Source organism: Lissotriton helveticus, chromosome 2_1, assembly GCF_964261635.1.
Source record: "Lissotriton helveticus chromosome 2_1, aLisHel1.1, whole genome shotgun sequence".
In the NCBI taxonomy this organism is placed as follows: domain Eukaryota; kingdom Metazoa; phylum Chordata; class Amphibia; order Caudata; family Salamandridae; genus Lissotriton; species Lissotriton helveticus.
Window position 1 is genome coordinate 1,523,698,872 of NC_136059.1, and position 14,641 is coordinate 1,523,713,512.

Consider the following 14,641-nt stretch of genomic DNA (forward strand, 5'->3'; position numbering starts at 1 on the left):
ATGATCCAGTCCAATGCTTTTCCTTGTATTCCGACGTTGCTGAGGCGTTGTATGAAGGTGTTATGACAGACTGTGTCGAAGGCGGCGGAGAGGTCAAGTAGGATGAGGGCAACTGTTTCTCCGTTGTCCAGTAGCGTTCGGATGTCGTCAGTAGCAGCGATGAGGGCGGTTTCGGTGCTGTGTTTGGCTCGGAAGCCGGACTGTGAGGGGTCGAGTGAATTGTTGGATTCAAGGAAGGCAGCGAGTTGACTATTGACGGCTTTCTCGATGACTTTGGCCGGGAAGGGGAGGAGTGAGATGGGGCGGTAGTTCTTAAGTTCAGAGGGGTCCGCTGTGGGTTTCTTCAAAAGGGCGCTGAGTTCGGCATGTTTCCAGCTTTCTGGGAAGGTAGCGGAGTTGAAGGAGCAGTTGATGACATCGCGGAGATGGGGTGCGATGATGGAGTCTGCTTTGTTGAAGATGTGGTGGGGGCATGGGTCAGTTGGTGAACCTGAGTGGATGGAGTTCATCAGACGGGTGGTGTCTTCAGTAGTGACTGGGTTCCAGGCGCAAAGGTTGTGAGAGTGCTGTATTGGTTCGGAGGTGGGTGGAGTGGGTTGTTCCTCGGGCAGGTTTTCAAAGCTGTTATGAATGTCAGCGATTTTGTTGTGGAAGAAGGAGGATAGAGAGTCGCAGAGGTCTTGGGAGGGGGTGATGTCGTTGGTGCCGGCGATGGGGTTGGTAAATTCTTTGACGATGTTGAATAATTCCTTGTTGTTGTGGGCATTGTTGTCGAGTCGATCCTTGAATGCTGATTTCTTGGTGGATCGGATCAATTGGTGGTGTTTGCGGGTGGCGTCCTTGAAGGTGGTCAGGTTGTTAGTGGTTGGGTTTTTTCTCCAGGCTTTCTCGAGGGTGCGACAGAACTTCTTGGATTTCTTAAGGTCATCGTTGAACCAGGGGGCCTTTTTGCTACCTTGTTTGATCTGGTGGTTTTTCAAGGGTGCTAATTCGTCCGCGCTGTGGGTGATCCATTGTGTGAGTTTGGTGGCAGCTTGGTTTGGATCCAATGATATGGTGGGGAGGTTATGGTTAAGCGATGTGAGGAGTTGGTCGGTGGTGATTTTGTTCCAGTTCCTTCGAGGAATAGGTTGTGGTGGGATGTAGGTCGTGGTCTTTTTGTATCTGAAGTGAACGCAGCTGTGGTCCGTCCAATGGAGAGCTGTGGTGTGATCGAAGGAGATGTGTTTGCTGGAGGTGAAGATAGGGTCGAGCGTGTGTCCGGCAAAGTGGGTGGGGGTGTCAACAAGTTGATTGAGTCCGAGATTGGCCAGGTTGTCCAGAAGGGTGGTGGTGTTGCTGTTGTTATTCTTTTCCAGGTGGAAGTTGAGGTCTCCAAGTAGGATGTAGTTCTCGGAGGTGAGGGCATGTGGGCTGACGAAGTCAATGATGTCTTCGTTGAATTGAGTGCGGGTTCCTGGTGGTCTGTATATGAGGGTGCCTCTAAGTGTGGTCCTGTGGTCGATGTGGATCTGGAAGTGAAGGTGTTCGGCAGATGCAAGGTTATCGTCGGAGCTGGTAGTGAATCGCATGGTATTCTTATGGACGATGGCGATGCCTCCTCCTGTTTGGTTGGTTCGGTCTTTTCGGATGATCTTGTAAGCTTCCGGGATGGCAATGGCGATGTCGGGCGCTGATGAGGCGTTCATCCAAGTTTCTGTAAGGAAGGCGACGTCCGGCGATGTAGTGTCGAGTAGGTCCCAGAGTTCAGTGGCGTGTTTGTGGACCGAGCGAGTGTTCAGCAGGATGCACTTCAGGTGGTTAGAGACGGAGCTGTGTATGGGGGAGGAGGATTTGGTGTGGGTCCTGATGCAGGCGAACTTGCAGGAGTGGTAGGCGAATGGCCCGTGGGTGTGCCCTGGGGTAGCTACGCAGCATTGTGGGGGGTGTCCGATATTAAGGGCAAGGAGAGTAGCGGCGTCATACGTTAGGCGAGTGGAGTGGGTAATGCGAGGACCAGGGTGTCTGGTGCTGGGCGCGGTCCAGGCACGGACGGGCGTAGACGGGCTTACCTTTGGCGCGCCTTCGGCGCGCATGGGGCGCGCACGCTGAGCGTGAACGCTGCACGCAAATGCATCTGACATAAGTGTCTAGTGGAAGGGGAGGGGTGAGGGAGGAGCAGCTGGGAGGCATGGGCGGGGTGGAGAGGACGGGCTCCGAGGCACACAACAACAAAATGGCAGCGGAATCGAAACCGGAACCGGTTGGGGGCAACAAACAGTTACAACGTTGTGGGCAGAGGCACTATCACGAATAGGCACAATTAAATATATTTTTAATCTAGCTGGTAATGCGAGCGCTACGCGAGGCGAAGCGTGTAATATATGCAAAGGCAAGAATACTCAATGAGGCAATGCGGCCAATGCAGGCGCCAGGTAACAGAATTAAACAATTAATGCCAGGCAGCAGAAATAAACAAATAATGCAGAGCGAGCAGCACAGAGATATCGATATAGGCAACAGAAATAAACAATTAATGCAGAGCGAGCGGCACAGCGATATCGATATGGGCAACAGAAATAAACAATGAATGCAGAGCGAGCAGCACAACGATACCTATGCAGGCAATGGAGCAGATGTAATGTGTTGAGCAATGCGAGCAGCACTGAGATAGCAGCGAGGGTCAGGGGCCGTGGGGAGCGACCGCTTCTGACGGAGTCAGGACGGACCGGACTGTAAATACCAATGTATACGTCACGGAAGATGGACTAGGAATGCTATTGGGCTGTAGGGCAGCCGAAGATCTTGGGGTTGTAACATTTGCTTTCAGTGTCCATCATGAATCCATACAGAGCCTGCTCAGCGAGTTTGCTGAAGTGTTCAAAGGAATTGGCAAGTTCAGAGGAAAAAAAATTAATCTCCACATAGATCCTACAGTTCAACCCGTTGCTTTGCGACATCGCAGAATAGCCTTCCATTTGCGCCCACAAGTAGAGGATGAACTTAAAAAATTGGAGGCTGCTGGAATAATAGAGAAAATCTCTGGTCCCACTCCATGGGTCTCTCCTATTGTGGTCACGAGAAAACGAAACAGACGGGAGCAGTGAGGATTTGCGTTTGTATGCGCCGACCAAAAGCAGCGATCAAACGGGAGCGTCATATCACACCGACTATAGATGATCTCATTGGAGAGATGGCTGGAGCCTGTTGGTTCTCGAAGCTTGATCTACTGTCAGGATACCATCAACTGGTACTCGACTAAGCATCACGAAATATCACTACTTTCTCTACCCATGTGGGGTTGCGACGCTATACCAGGTTGAGTTTTGGAGTATCAAGTGCGGCTGAAGTTTTTCAAAATATCATCCATGAATTGATCATAGATATACCAGGGGTGGTCAATTTAAGTGGTGACATCCTCGTGCATGCAAAGTCACTTTCGGAACACAATGCTAGGCTTACCCAAGTGCTACACCGTTTACGAGACGCTGGACTTACTCTCCATAGAGAGAAGTGTGAGTTCCTCAAGAAAAAACTCCTATTCTTTGGATACACATTCTCCACTGAAGGTGTTCACCCGGATCCGGAAAAAGTTCGAGATATCAAAGAAGCGGCAGCTCCTACTAGCGTGACGGAAGTTCGTAGCTTCCTTGGCATGATAAATTACTGTGGGAGGTTCATCAGGGGTCTCACTACTCTAACACTGCCGCTCCGAGAACTCAACAAAGATTCCATTCTGTGGAAATGGGGTCCGGATCATGCCAAAGCATTCAAAGATATAAAAAAACGCCCTCTCGGAAGCTGCGACGCTAGCCTTCTTTGATCCGGCGAAGATGACCCAAATAGCCGTGGATGCTGGTCCCATGGGTCTGGGAGCTGTGTTGCTGCAGAAACGACCACAGGAAGGAGATTGGGCTCCTGTGGCTTTCGCAAGTAGGTCATTAACTGAGACTGAACAGAGGAATTCACAAATTGAGAAAGAGGCCATTGCCATTCACTGGGGATGTCGCCACTTTCACCTATACGTCTATGAAAAGCCTTTCACAGTCACCACGGACCACAAGCCTTTTGTAGCTCTATTCTCCGGAACATCCACAAAACCTCCGCCGAGGATTGAGAAATGGATGTTGCAACTTCAAGACTATAATTGCAAAATGGAATATCAGCTGGGGTCTCACAACCCGGCAGACTACTTGTCTCGACACCCTCGAGCGGCTACTAGCAAGGAAATGGAGGATGCCGCTGACACTGAAGAATATGTGAAGTGTGTCACGGCCCGGTCATGCCCAATTCCCTTGTCTATGCAGGATTTGGCAGAGGCCACTTCCAGTGATGAATGCTTACAGAGAGCAAAGGTGGCTCTGCAATGCAATAATTGGCACAAAGTCAAGGATGAGTGGAAAATCCTGATGGCCCAAGCTCAACGAATCATGGAGAGTCTATATCATGTTAGAGAAGAACTCACTGAAGACCCGACAGGCTGCCTGCTGAGACGACATCGGCTGGTAATCCCCACATCACTAATGGTCAGGTGTGTACAATTGGCCCATATGGGGCATCAGGGCATGGTGAAAACCAAATCTCAGCTTTGAACCAAAGTGTGGTTCCTGCTAATGGACGAGCTGGTAGAGTCCACTGTTTGTTTGTGTTCGTCATGTCAAGCTACTGGAGACCTGCCACGTCTGGCTCCAGTCATTGCGGAGCCTCGGCCGAGATTACCGTGGTCCTGCGTCAGCATGGATTTTGGCAGTCTGCCTGATGGCCGCCACACTCTAGTAGCCATTGATGACCACTCCAAGTATCCGGAAGTTGAGATCGTAGCATCTCCTAATGCTGCGGAAGTAATTCCCAAAATAGAAAAAATCATGGCTGCTCATGGATTGATGCAAGAGTTACGCACTGACAAGGGGCCTCCCTTTCAGGGACAAGAACTAGCCACATATCTTGCTGTGCTTGGGATTTGACATCGGAGAATAACGCCAAAATGGCCACAGGCTAATGGTGAAGTGGAGAGGTTCATGAGGACTCTTAACAAGGTAATCAGAATTGCTCATGAGAAAAAAACAGTCATTAGAGTTGGCAATATTCACATTTCTTCGCAGCTATCGACAAACCCCTCACTCCACCACTGGAGTATCGCCGGCTCACCTGCTGATGGGCCAAGTAGTCACGGATTCAATATCACATCATCCTCTTTGGCAGCCCCAAAACCATGATAATTCCCGGATTGGTGCTCGGCGCAAACAGGCGTATGCTCAAGTGAGTCAGAGGAGAAACGCTCGGCCTACAAGAATCCAGGAAGGAAACTTGGTACTGCTCAAGAATCGAATGTCCACAGGAAAGTTTCAGCTACCCTATGAAAAACTGCCATGGACTGTGGTCAGCATCAAAGGAGCCAGGGTCATTGCCACTCAGGGACGCGAGACTGTGGCTCGGAATATCTCCCATTTTAAGAAGTATTACCCTGAAGCAGTGATTGTACCATCACCTTGACTAGAAAGTGAAAACAGCTGCAGCGGCACTGCGGAAGGTACTCTCTCAGGTGCTGATGATGATCTTGGTGGTCTGGATGACTCTGGACCCGCTGAACCCTGTCATGTGGAGTCGGAAGGGTCTCCTGATCCGTCGGCAAGCAGTCAGAGCGAAGATCCTGTGGAAGACGAAGTGGGTTTCCCGTCGCGTCGGGGCGAAACCAGTCCCAATATTTGCTCTGGAGAAATCCTGAACCTTCCCGCATGCTGAAGGACTATTTCACGTAAGACTGTTCCATATATCGTTATGGCCTGTTAAGAGTGCTGGGGTGTTTTTGATGTAGACTTTAATCGTCACCCTCTTTTCCTTATAGTAATAATTTTTTTGTTATGTTTTGTTTATTGTTGGGAGGAATGTAATGTCGTGACAGAGCAACGTCACGGCAACGTGATAGGCGTGAGGAACTTGTGACTATTGTTAAATAAAAGTAATGGGCATCCAGACGTACGCCAGTTGGCGACGGAGACGAAGCCCAGCAGTTATACCACAATCTGGCTCCTGTGATTATTAAAAACAAAACACTCACCGCTTGCAACCCAAGGTCACCCCATCGTGTCTGCGCTGCCACCGCGCATGACACAACAGCTCTTTAACACAAACGCAATATCCCGGCAATTACACAAGTGTAATTATGATGAAAGCATTTAAGTTAGGGTTCTGGCTGTAGGCAAACACCTGCCAAGATTAATTACTGGATAAATCTAAATATTACCTGCTAAAATTTCCAATATGTATTGATACAACTAGTCAGAAGAAGTCGTGCTTTGGAAATGACCCAGGCTGCAGCTTTTACAGAAATAACTGTTTTGCCGTACTATGTGTCTGAAGTGAAAAAGGAACTAATGAGTTGTGAACTTACAAAACCACTTTTTTTCCTTCAATTTTTGTATACAGGTTTTGCGTGTTACACCAATACAAATCAACAAGCGCGCAGAAATAGGAGCTACTCATTAATCTGTGTTTTCTATTTACTTTTGTAAACAGGCCCTCTTATTGCTACATCCGTCTTTTCATTAAGAGCTAAAGAAAAGGAGGATATTCATTCTGTGAGCAGCCAGCATTCTGGGAGACGGCAGAGTGACAGTAATTCCCCAGGTGAGTAACAAGTGGTTAACATGCCAGCATGGTGCTTAAACGACTTATCGCTTGCTCCTGACATATACTGTGACTTCAGGTCCTTGTGTTTAATTCCAGCAAGGCCTTCTAATAGAAGGGCACTACGTTGAATCCTGGGGAGTCATGATCATTTTGATTTTAGTTCACTTAAAAATTGGACAAGTTTGATATGAAGCGCTATTTAAAGAGTTATCATTTACAGGTGCTTGCTACCTGTCCCACCCGCCCACTCACGATGACCCATTGACTGATATGTTTGAACTGACAAGTACTTGTATGCATTAATTACGAAACATTGAGTTATTGATGTGATGTTGTCCTTGACTTTCCTTATGTCAATGGTTCACAATTATCCCAGTCCAAAAGAAGCACTGTGGGGCTTGAATGTAAATTAGGTGTCATGAAGTAAATCCAACATCTCTGGTTGACCATATTCCTAATCTTGAGATAGGGAAAGTAGCAGGGGTTGACCTAAATGTTATTCCCTTGGCATTCTTTTAAAAACCCTATATACCAATGCAGAACAGTACCTATAGGGCCAGGGTCACTTGAATCATGCAATTTCCAGTGTGTGTTTTTTGCAAAATTATACATTTGCCACCTAATCCACAACATGATGCATAATTTGCAGAGTTCACCAAAAAATAGTTTTTAGCTTAATCATATGAAAATGTACTTAAACCAGCATGGGCATAGCCAATAGGTCTTTCCTTTAGGACTTTATAAGTGTTTAGCCAGAGTTATTGGCTTTGCCAATAGCATTAAGCTATGTTGTAAAGCATTGTGACTGCTGTGCAGCATGTTGAAAAGTTCTAATAAAGTGTCATAAGACTTGTGTTACCTTATATATAACCAAGAAGACATTATGTACAGCTGAACAACCCTCTTAAAAAATAGAATCAACATAGAACATGTCTTCTAGCTTTTTTTGTCCTTGCAATGCTGGCAACTTCTTCCTGCCTGTTGTAAGGCTTGTTTGTTATAGCTTTTTTTTGTTATGGGGGATGGGGAAATAAACAACGGGGGTGGAGGTTGGGAAATAGTACCTGAATTACAACACATGCAGCATACAGGCACTAGGGGAGAATCAACTGATGCCAGATTCCGAGGGCTGGCTGATGTGGTGCTGAGTGATGCTGAGGAGGTGGTGTGCTGGTGCGGAGGTGATACTCAGGTGGTGCTGAATGATAATCAGGTGGTGCTCAGGTAATGCAGAGTGATGCTGCGGTGGTGCGGAGTTATGCAGTGGTGCTGAGTGATGCTGAGTTGGTGCTGTGCTGAGGTGATGCTGCTCTGATGCTGAAGTGGTGCTACGTTTTTGCCAAATGTATTTTGAAATGTCCGGCCGACTTTACGGTGTGCTTAATGCAGTTGGTTTGGCAGTCTCCAGTCCTGCCAGTCTCCAGTTCTCTGTGTCTGCAGATAAGGGATTTGGGACCCTAGGGGATAAAGTGATTTGTCCAGAAACACACTTTGGACATGTATGAAAGTTTGTATTAGAACTGGTTCCAAAATGGGTGGCTAACGCATTTACTCCATGCCTGTGGTGAGCCGAACTCCTCTTGTTGAAGGAATCAGTGTGTGTGGAAAGTACAATCCCTCCTACGACAAGCGGAACTTGGGGAGACAAGAGAAGTTGAAAACGGTAAATCCAACACTTGATAGATAAAAGCTTAGCTTTTTATCAAAGTGCAGGAAAATGGACAGATTTGAGATGATCAGCTAAGTAAGAAGAACATAACCGAAAATAATTAAATAAATAAATAAATAATTTAATAATTTTATGGACCGCTCAAACTCAACATTGTTTAAAAAATGAACACATTTTTAACGAATGATTTTCTAATGTATTTTTTGTAATAATTTTTAATAATTGGAAACAATAAACCTTGACTTGACTTGACAATGTGTGTGGTATGAGCAGTGAGTGGTATCAGTTCTACCAAGGGTACACACCAATTTTAGTGACCTCTTCAGATATGTCAGATTAACATGTGTAGTGGTTAATCGGATGCTTCGCCTTCAATTCCTGACAAAAGCCTAGCTGAAGTAATTCTAACAGAAATCCTTTGCTTTCTGTTTTGGAAAACCAGCTACAACAGCTTTAGAATCTTATAGTGCCTAAAGGGCATTGGAGAAGCATTTTCGGGCTATGGTAAACTGTACTAGACCACAGCAATTTTTCAGGAGGGCACTCTTTGCAGGAGAGCGGAATGAGAAAGTCTGGTCAGATTTTGACCCAGATGAATTTAGGGATCACTTAGCGCCTCTCTGCATTTGTATGGCCAACTTTTGGCACTATATAAATATGCGCACCCAATTAACTACACAATCGGATGTCAAAACTCGCTAAAGAGAAAGCTGATGGGCGCAATAGACATCTTAATATCAACTAAGTTGTTCATGGAATGCCACAAAAATCCCCTGGATTTTGAGACAAAGTCGAAACGAAAAGACCATGTTTTTCTCAACATTTAAGCTTGAATGTTTACATATGCCCGTGGGTAAAGCAAAGTCATAGCACAACAAAAAAAGATTATTTGCCAACAGAGCAGTCTTCGTCTGTTAAACCAGTGTTAATAATGAAGGCCAACTTCAACCTAAAGCATTTCTCACAGTAAAAGATGAATGGTTCTCACAACAAATTGTTAGCAAATGAAAACCAACTGGAAAGAGGGTCAAAGGACTGGTTGAGGCAACAGTGAGGGTGAGGGCAAGAACACAGACGAAATTAGGAATATGATAAGCGATGGAGAAAGAGCATGTAGTCCTAAGTCCCTGTGTCAACTCCACATTCTCAGATTTCGGGCATGTCACTTAATCTCTTTCTGCCTAAAAATAATATATAAGTGGTGCTCATGTAAGATACTCACAGGCACTTAGACCGAGTTTTTCGTTCTATTTTAAAAATCAAAACAGAAACACGCGAGAGAGCAATGCGGGGCTCGGAAGCACAGTAGCACATGGGCAGGACAGTAATGTGGAATGATGCAGAGGTTTCACAGTGTGCTGAAGAGTGACAATAATGCAAAACAAGTAGAAAGCGTGGAGCTTGTGAAACTGGTGCGGCGCTGAGTGTTAAAGTCTCTTCAAAATAAAAATAGAGGTGGGCGAGCCGGGCCATGCAGAACAAAAGAAAGGCGCAACCGTCACACTTAAAGATAAAGCGCGGCATCGCGGCATGCCGTGCTGGAAGTGCTAGGTGTCAATGTAAAAAAATTAAGTTCTAAAACAGGACATACAATAACACAAATAGAAGAGAACAAGTCCTGGGGGTGATCCATGGGAGTCAACAATGGAGAAAAAAGATGGGAAAAGCAGGAACCATTATCCAATTAGAAGCAACGTTTTATAAAACACTGATAAAAGCCAATCAGAAACTGGAGGCGGGCTGTAAACCCCCACACTAAATACAGCATGTTGGGAGGCGGCGCATGCGCACATGGGTTTGACCTAAAAAGTGCCAAAATTGGTTCAGCGCAATAGCACTTCCTCTGTGAAGGTTAACTGCTGCCCTTTCGGTTGCTCATTGATTTATTTAGGTGTAAAATGTGTACTAATAAGGTACATCTTTGCCCAGACAGTATTAATAGGAGTTTAAATGGCAAAAGAACGAAATTTTGTGAAGCCTGCCACATAAATTGGCTCATTGTCAATGAATTCTAGTGCCTCTACCCACGGTGGATACCTTTTTTGTGCATGATGAACATTTTGCAGGTTGGCTATAGGTCGTGAAACTCCTATGGATTTCTCAGTTCATTTAAACTCTGCTAAAGAGGGCAACAATATATGTTTATATATATATATATTTTTTTTTACAATAAAACACGCAGTGTGAAGGTGTCAGAAGAGCGAGGAACAAATGATAAATGCTCAATGAGAAACAATGAATATTTTCTATATCTGAAGCTTTTTGGTTAACTGTTTCTCCCAAATCTTCAGGTCCTTGGACAACCAATATCAATAAAGGAGTGCTGGTGAGAAATTGTTTAAAGGCAAAATAAATGCAGCTTCTACTAAGTGCATGTTAGAATTTTAATTCTGTTGCCTAAATAAAAGTTTATTTATTTTCTTAAGAATTGTCTTATACAGTGCAGTCTCCATCCAATCAAATCTCTGAACAGCGTTGAATGGATAGTAGCATGATCAGATACTGGGGAAGCTCGGTAGGAGAGAGCATAAGTTATCAAGTATCCAATGATTAGATCTGTACAAATTGTTGGATGTTAAATAATGTTAGGTGCTTGGATTTGAGTGTAATTTCATCTGGTGCTAAGAGATCAGTTAAGCATATTGAAAGCTTTTGCATTATTTACCAACTTTTATCCTTCTTTTGCAGAGGTGACAGATCTTGTGAAAATCTGTTGGATCTTAAAGTTTTATAACTAAAGCTAATGGTGCCAATCGTTCAATGGGTTCTATTATAACTGGCTAGCATAGTTTACCCATTACCTTTGCAAATGCCACCATCATTATTGCTATTATTCTTCTGACCCTTGACCTAACGGGCACAGTATTTTCTGAATTATAATCCTATGTATGAATTTTTCAAAACTGCCTCAAGAACTTGAAAGTAATCCAGGAAGATTTGTTTTAATAAACAAAACTGCCTCCAGATGTTTCTGCGCATCCCTTGAGGCCAAATAAAAATAGCTTTAATCCTTTTACTCGCCAACTTCAATACTAAATGAGTTTGTATTGGAAAGAAAGTCAAAGCTGAGCGTAACATAAAATGCACCAACTTCAGCCGTTGAACAATTTGGTTCTCCTAATATCATCTTTCCAATATTGCTTCGGTAGATTGCCCAAGGCAAACTAGTTCGGCCCAGTAGAAGAGTGTAAAGCACAGAATTTCAGACTGAACTTACTGGACTCTTTGAATTTAGAAGAATGGGAGCAAGGAAAGATGACAGCCTAGAGACAAACAATGAAATTGTTAGGAATGCGGTAAATGATTCTGTGTTTGAGAAGCAGAGATTTGTAGTAATCCAGAACACACAAAGGGCCCAGCTGTGATTTAATATGGGTAGGCAGAAAGGATGGCGCCAAGATTTGAGTGAATCAGGGCAAGTTCCTACCACACTTAAAATTACGATTGGCACAGTCAATGTTGCCTGGAGCAAGGCCTGATTCTTTCTGTGCTTGGAACCACATGGGAACTCACTAAAGTAATTTCTTTTTGCCAGACGGAGACAGTGGGCGAAAGGCCACTGTGCTAAGCAGGCAAAGAGGAGATCTCCTCTGATCCCTAACCCTGCATCTTAATTTATCAATGCCAATCTACAAGCCTATACCGCACCTTGTTTGAAATGATGTTAAATTGTTTTGGCTGCACATTTATTTTGAAGGTCTTGGCTAGCTACCATAACCCTACTTCAAGGTCAGGGATAGATGGCAGAGTATCATCTTCCTTCAACCTAGGTAGGGGGAGATGACCAGGCTGCCAGCTTACCTCCTTACTGTTTTCGTTGAGCAAAGATCCTTTTGCAGCAAAAGTTAGGGCGGACCAGTGAATTCAGGAAATACAGATAGCTAGATAGTGGCCGTTGTCTGGGGTAGGTATGCCGCGGGAGACTCTTCCCATGTGATTTGGTGCTTGAATTGATGTAACAGTTGTGCCCATTCCAGGGATAAGTGGTGCTTATGTGTTCCTTTCACTTCCTCGGCCTGTAGCCCTTCCTCCTCCGCTGCACCCCATTTCTTAATCATTGGGGGTGCCCCCGGACCTCGCCAGTACATGGCTATTCCTCTCTTTGCCAGTAACAGAGAAAGGGACACAAACCTGATCTGTACCTTTTCTGTTTTTCGTCTCCGGAACACGCCCAGTGCACATGCTTCCCATGAGTTCACTTCTGTTACGTTCATTGATTTGACGGAGCACCTCATGTATGTGGTCCCAGTACTGTTGTAGTGTGGGGCACCCCCAGAACATGTTTCTAAAGTCTGCTTCAAGAGCCTGACATCAGGGGCATAGGAATTGCGTGTCTGGGTAGAAGTATTGCAGGTGCCCTGGCGTCCGATATGCCCTGTGTAAAATATTGAATTGTATGTTTTTAAATCGTGTGTTTCAAGATACTTTTTTTGGGGTATTTTATGGCCTGCTCCTATTCTTTGTCGTTCAGTGGCTGGCCTTTTTCCTCCTCCCATGTCTGTCTGAGCGAGGTTAACAGTTTGAGTATAAGTTCCCGGATGGCTTTGTACAGCTAAGTTACTAAGTGTCTGCCTTCCCCCATGTGCAGTATTGTGTGTATTACTGGATGCGTCGGTGGTACCCCTTCGGGTGGGTCCCAATATGGGCGGCTGCTGGCTATAATTTGCCTGTGTAATAGAAATTGCCCCGGGGGAAGATCATACTCCTCCGCCAACTGGTCGTAGTTGCACATCTTCATAAAGGGATTCCATTTCGGTTAATGAGAAGTCAATCCACACTCGTAGGGCTTGGCTGTGTAATATTCCTCCTTGTTGGAGAACCCTATCAATTGAAGTAGCGAGGAGGACGAGGGTCTCTCTAGACATGCGATGAATCCTCAGCATGCAGGTGTGGGCTATCAACACCTGGATTGGGTAAGTGCGCTTGGGTTTAGTGCCCGATAGCAACATGTGCCGGATTGTTGGTAGGGGTACATGCCTCGTAGTGGAAGATATTTCTCTCATATGGCGCTCCGCAATCCATTGCGAGAGCCATTGTAGCTGTGCATCTAGAAAGTACGCCTCGAAAGCTGGAGCTCTCAGTCCCCCCGTCCCTCCTCCCCCCCCCCATGTCCGTTAGCAGGAGCAATTTAGATAGGGTTACCCTATTTCGGCAAGTGCCCCAGATAAGGGAAGTGGGCAGCATGTCCAATTCTCCAAAAAAGGTGCAAGGACGGATGATTGGGAGGTTAGCAAAGTGATACAATAACCTTGGAACTATGATCACTTTGGCTAATGCCACTCGCCCGATTGGGGCTAGGAGCAGCATCTTCCAGAAGCACACTGTCGACCTTATTCTTGTCAGGGCCTTGCGGTAGTTTCCTTCATACATATTACTAGGGGAGTAGTACAATCGTCCTCCTAAGTACCGAGGTGCTTCCTCGCTCCAGGCAATTCTCTGGTCTCCTACTGTAATGTCAAGAGGGGCTAGGTGAGGGCTTAGTGGGTAAACTGTAGATTTGTCCCAGTTCACTTTGAGGCCTGAGACGTTCGCAAATTCCGTTATTGTCGTCCATATTGGGGTCAGATCAGTGGAAATGTCGCACCCATACAGTAGCAGGTTGTCTGCATATAATGACACAGTATGAACTGTACCGCTAAGGGTGTACCCCATACCTTACCGTCTCGCCTTAAGCGGATCGCTACGGGTTCAAATATTTGGAGATGTACATTTCACCAAAACCAGCTAATCTCTAAAAAGCGAATTGCCCTGTGCTGCTTACATCCTTGTGAGACAATTTCAGTAGGTGGACACCACTTCATCATGGATAGATATGATGATTTCAAATTTACTACCACAAGTCCTCTAGTGGGTCCCTACCCATCTTGGTCTATAAAGAGTTTGTTACTTAAGTCCTCAACCCTGCAATATATATTCTAGGGATTATGGCCAGGTTCGCAGATAGAACCTTGTGTAAATCTTAAAAATAGAGGGTGGCCTGGCACTTCCGGACTTTAGATCATACTGCAAAGCTGTACAATTAAAAGTCTTGATGGGATGGTCTTTTAGGCTGATAAAATCTGAACATATATGGACCACACTACCACTGTAAGTAAGTCTTTATTGTATGGTTACCTAAAATCATTTACAAATACAATACATGTTACATCATAAACAAGTACATTTGGTTGGTTAAAAGGTCTAAAAAATTATAAGAACATCTGAAAAAGAAATGCAGCAGAAAAAAGAAGCGAGACTGAAAGGCATGGGAGCGTAGACGTGCAATACGATGTCATGCAGGCTTAAGTGTGATTATTTTGTGCCCAGGCAGACAGATGGAATGGAACATATGTGAGCCGTGAGAGAACAATGAAAGGACCTAAA

The 14,641-nt window shown here is 45.2% G+C and overlaps 1 protein-coding gene across 2 annotated transcripts in view; it reads left to right on the top strand.

Annotated features, from left to right (window-relative positions):
- LOC144818754 (uncharacterized) overlaps positions 1-14,641 on the top strand; it is a 250,040-nt gene that overhangs the window by 122,770 nt on the left and 112,629 nt on the right. For both annotated transcript variants that reach the window (XM_078676469.1, XM_078676470.1), the window contains exon 3: positions 6,496-6,606. In XM_078676469.1, coding sequence (XP_078532595.1) covers positions 6,496-6,606 — 111 coding nt within the window. The remainder of the gene's footprint in view (positions 1-6,495; positions 6,607-14,641) is intronic.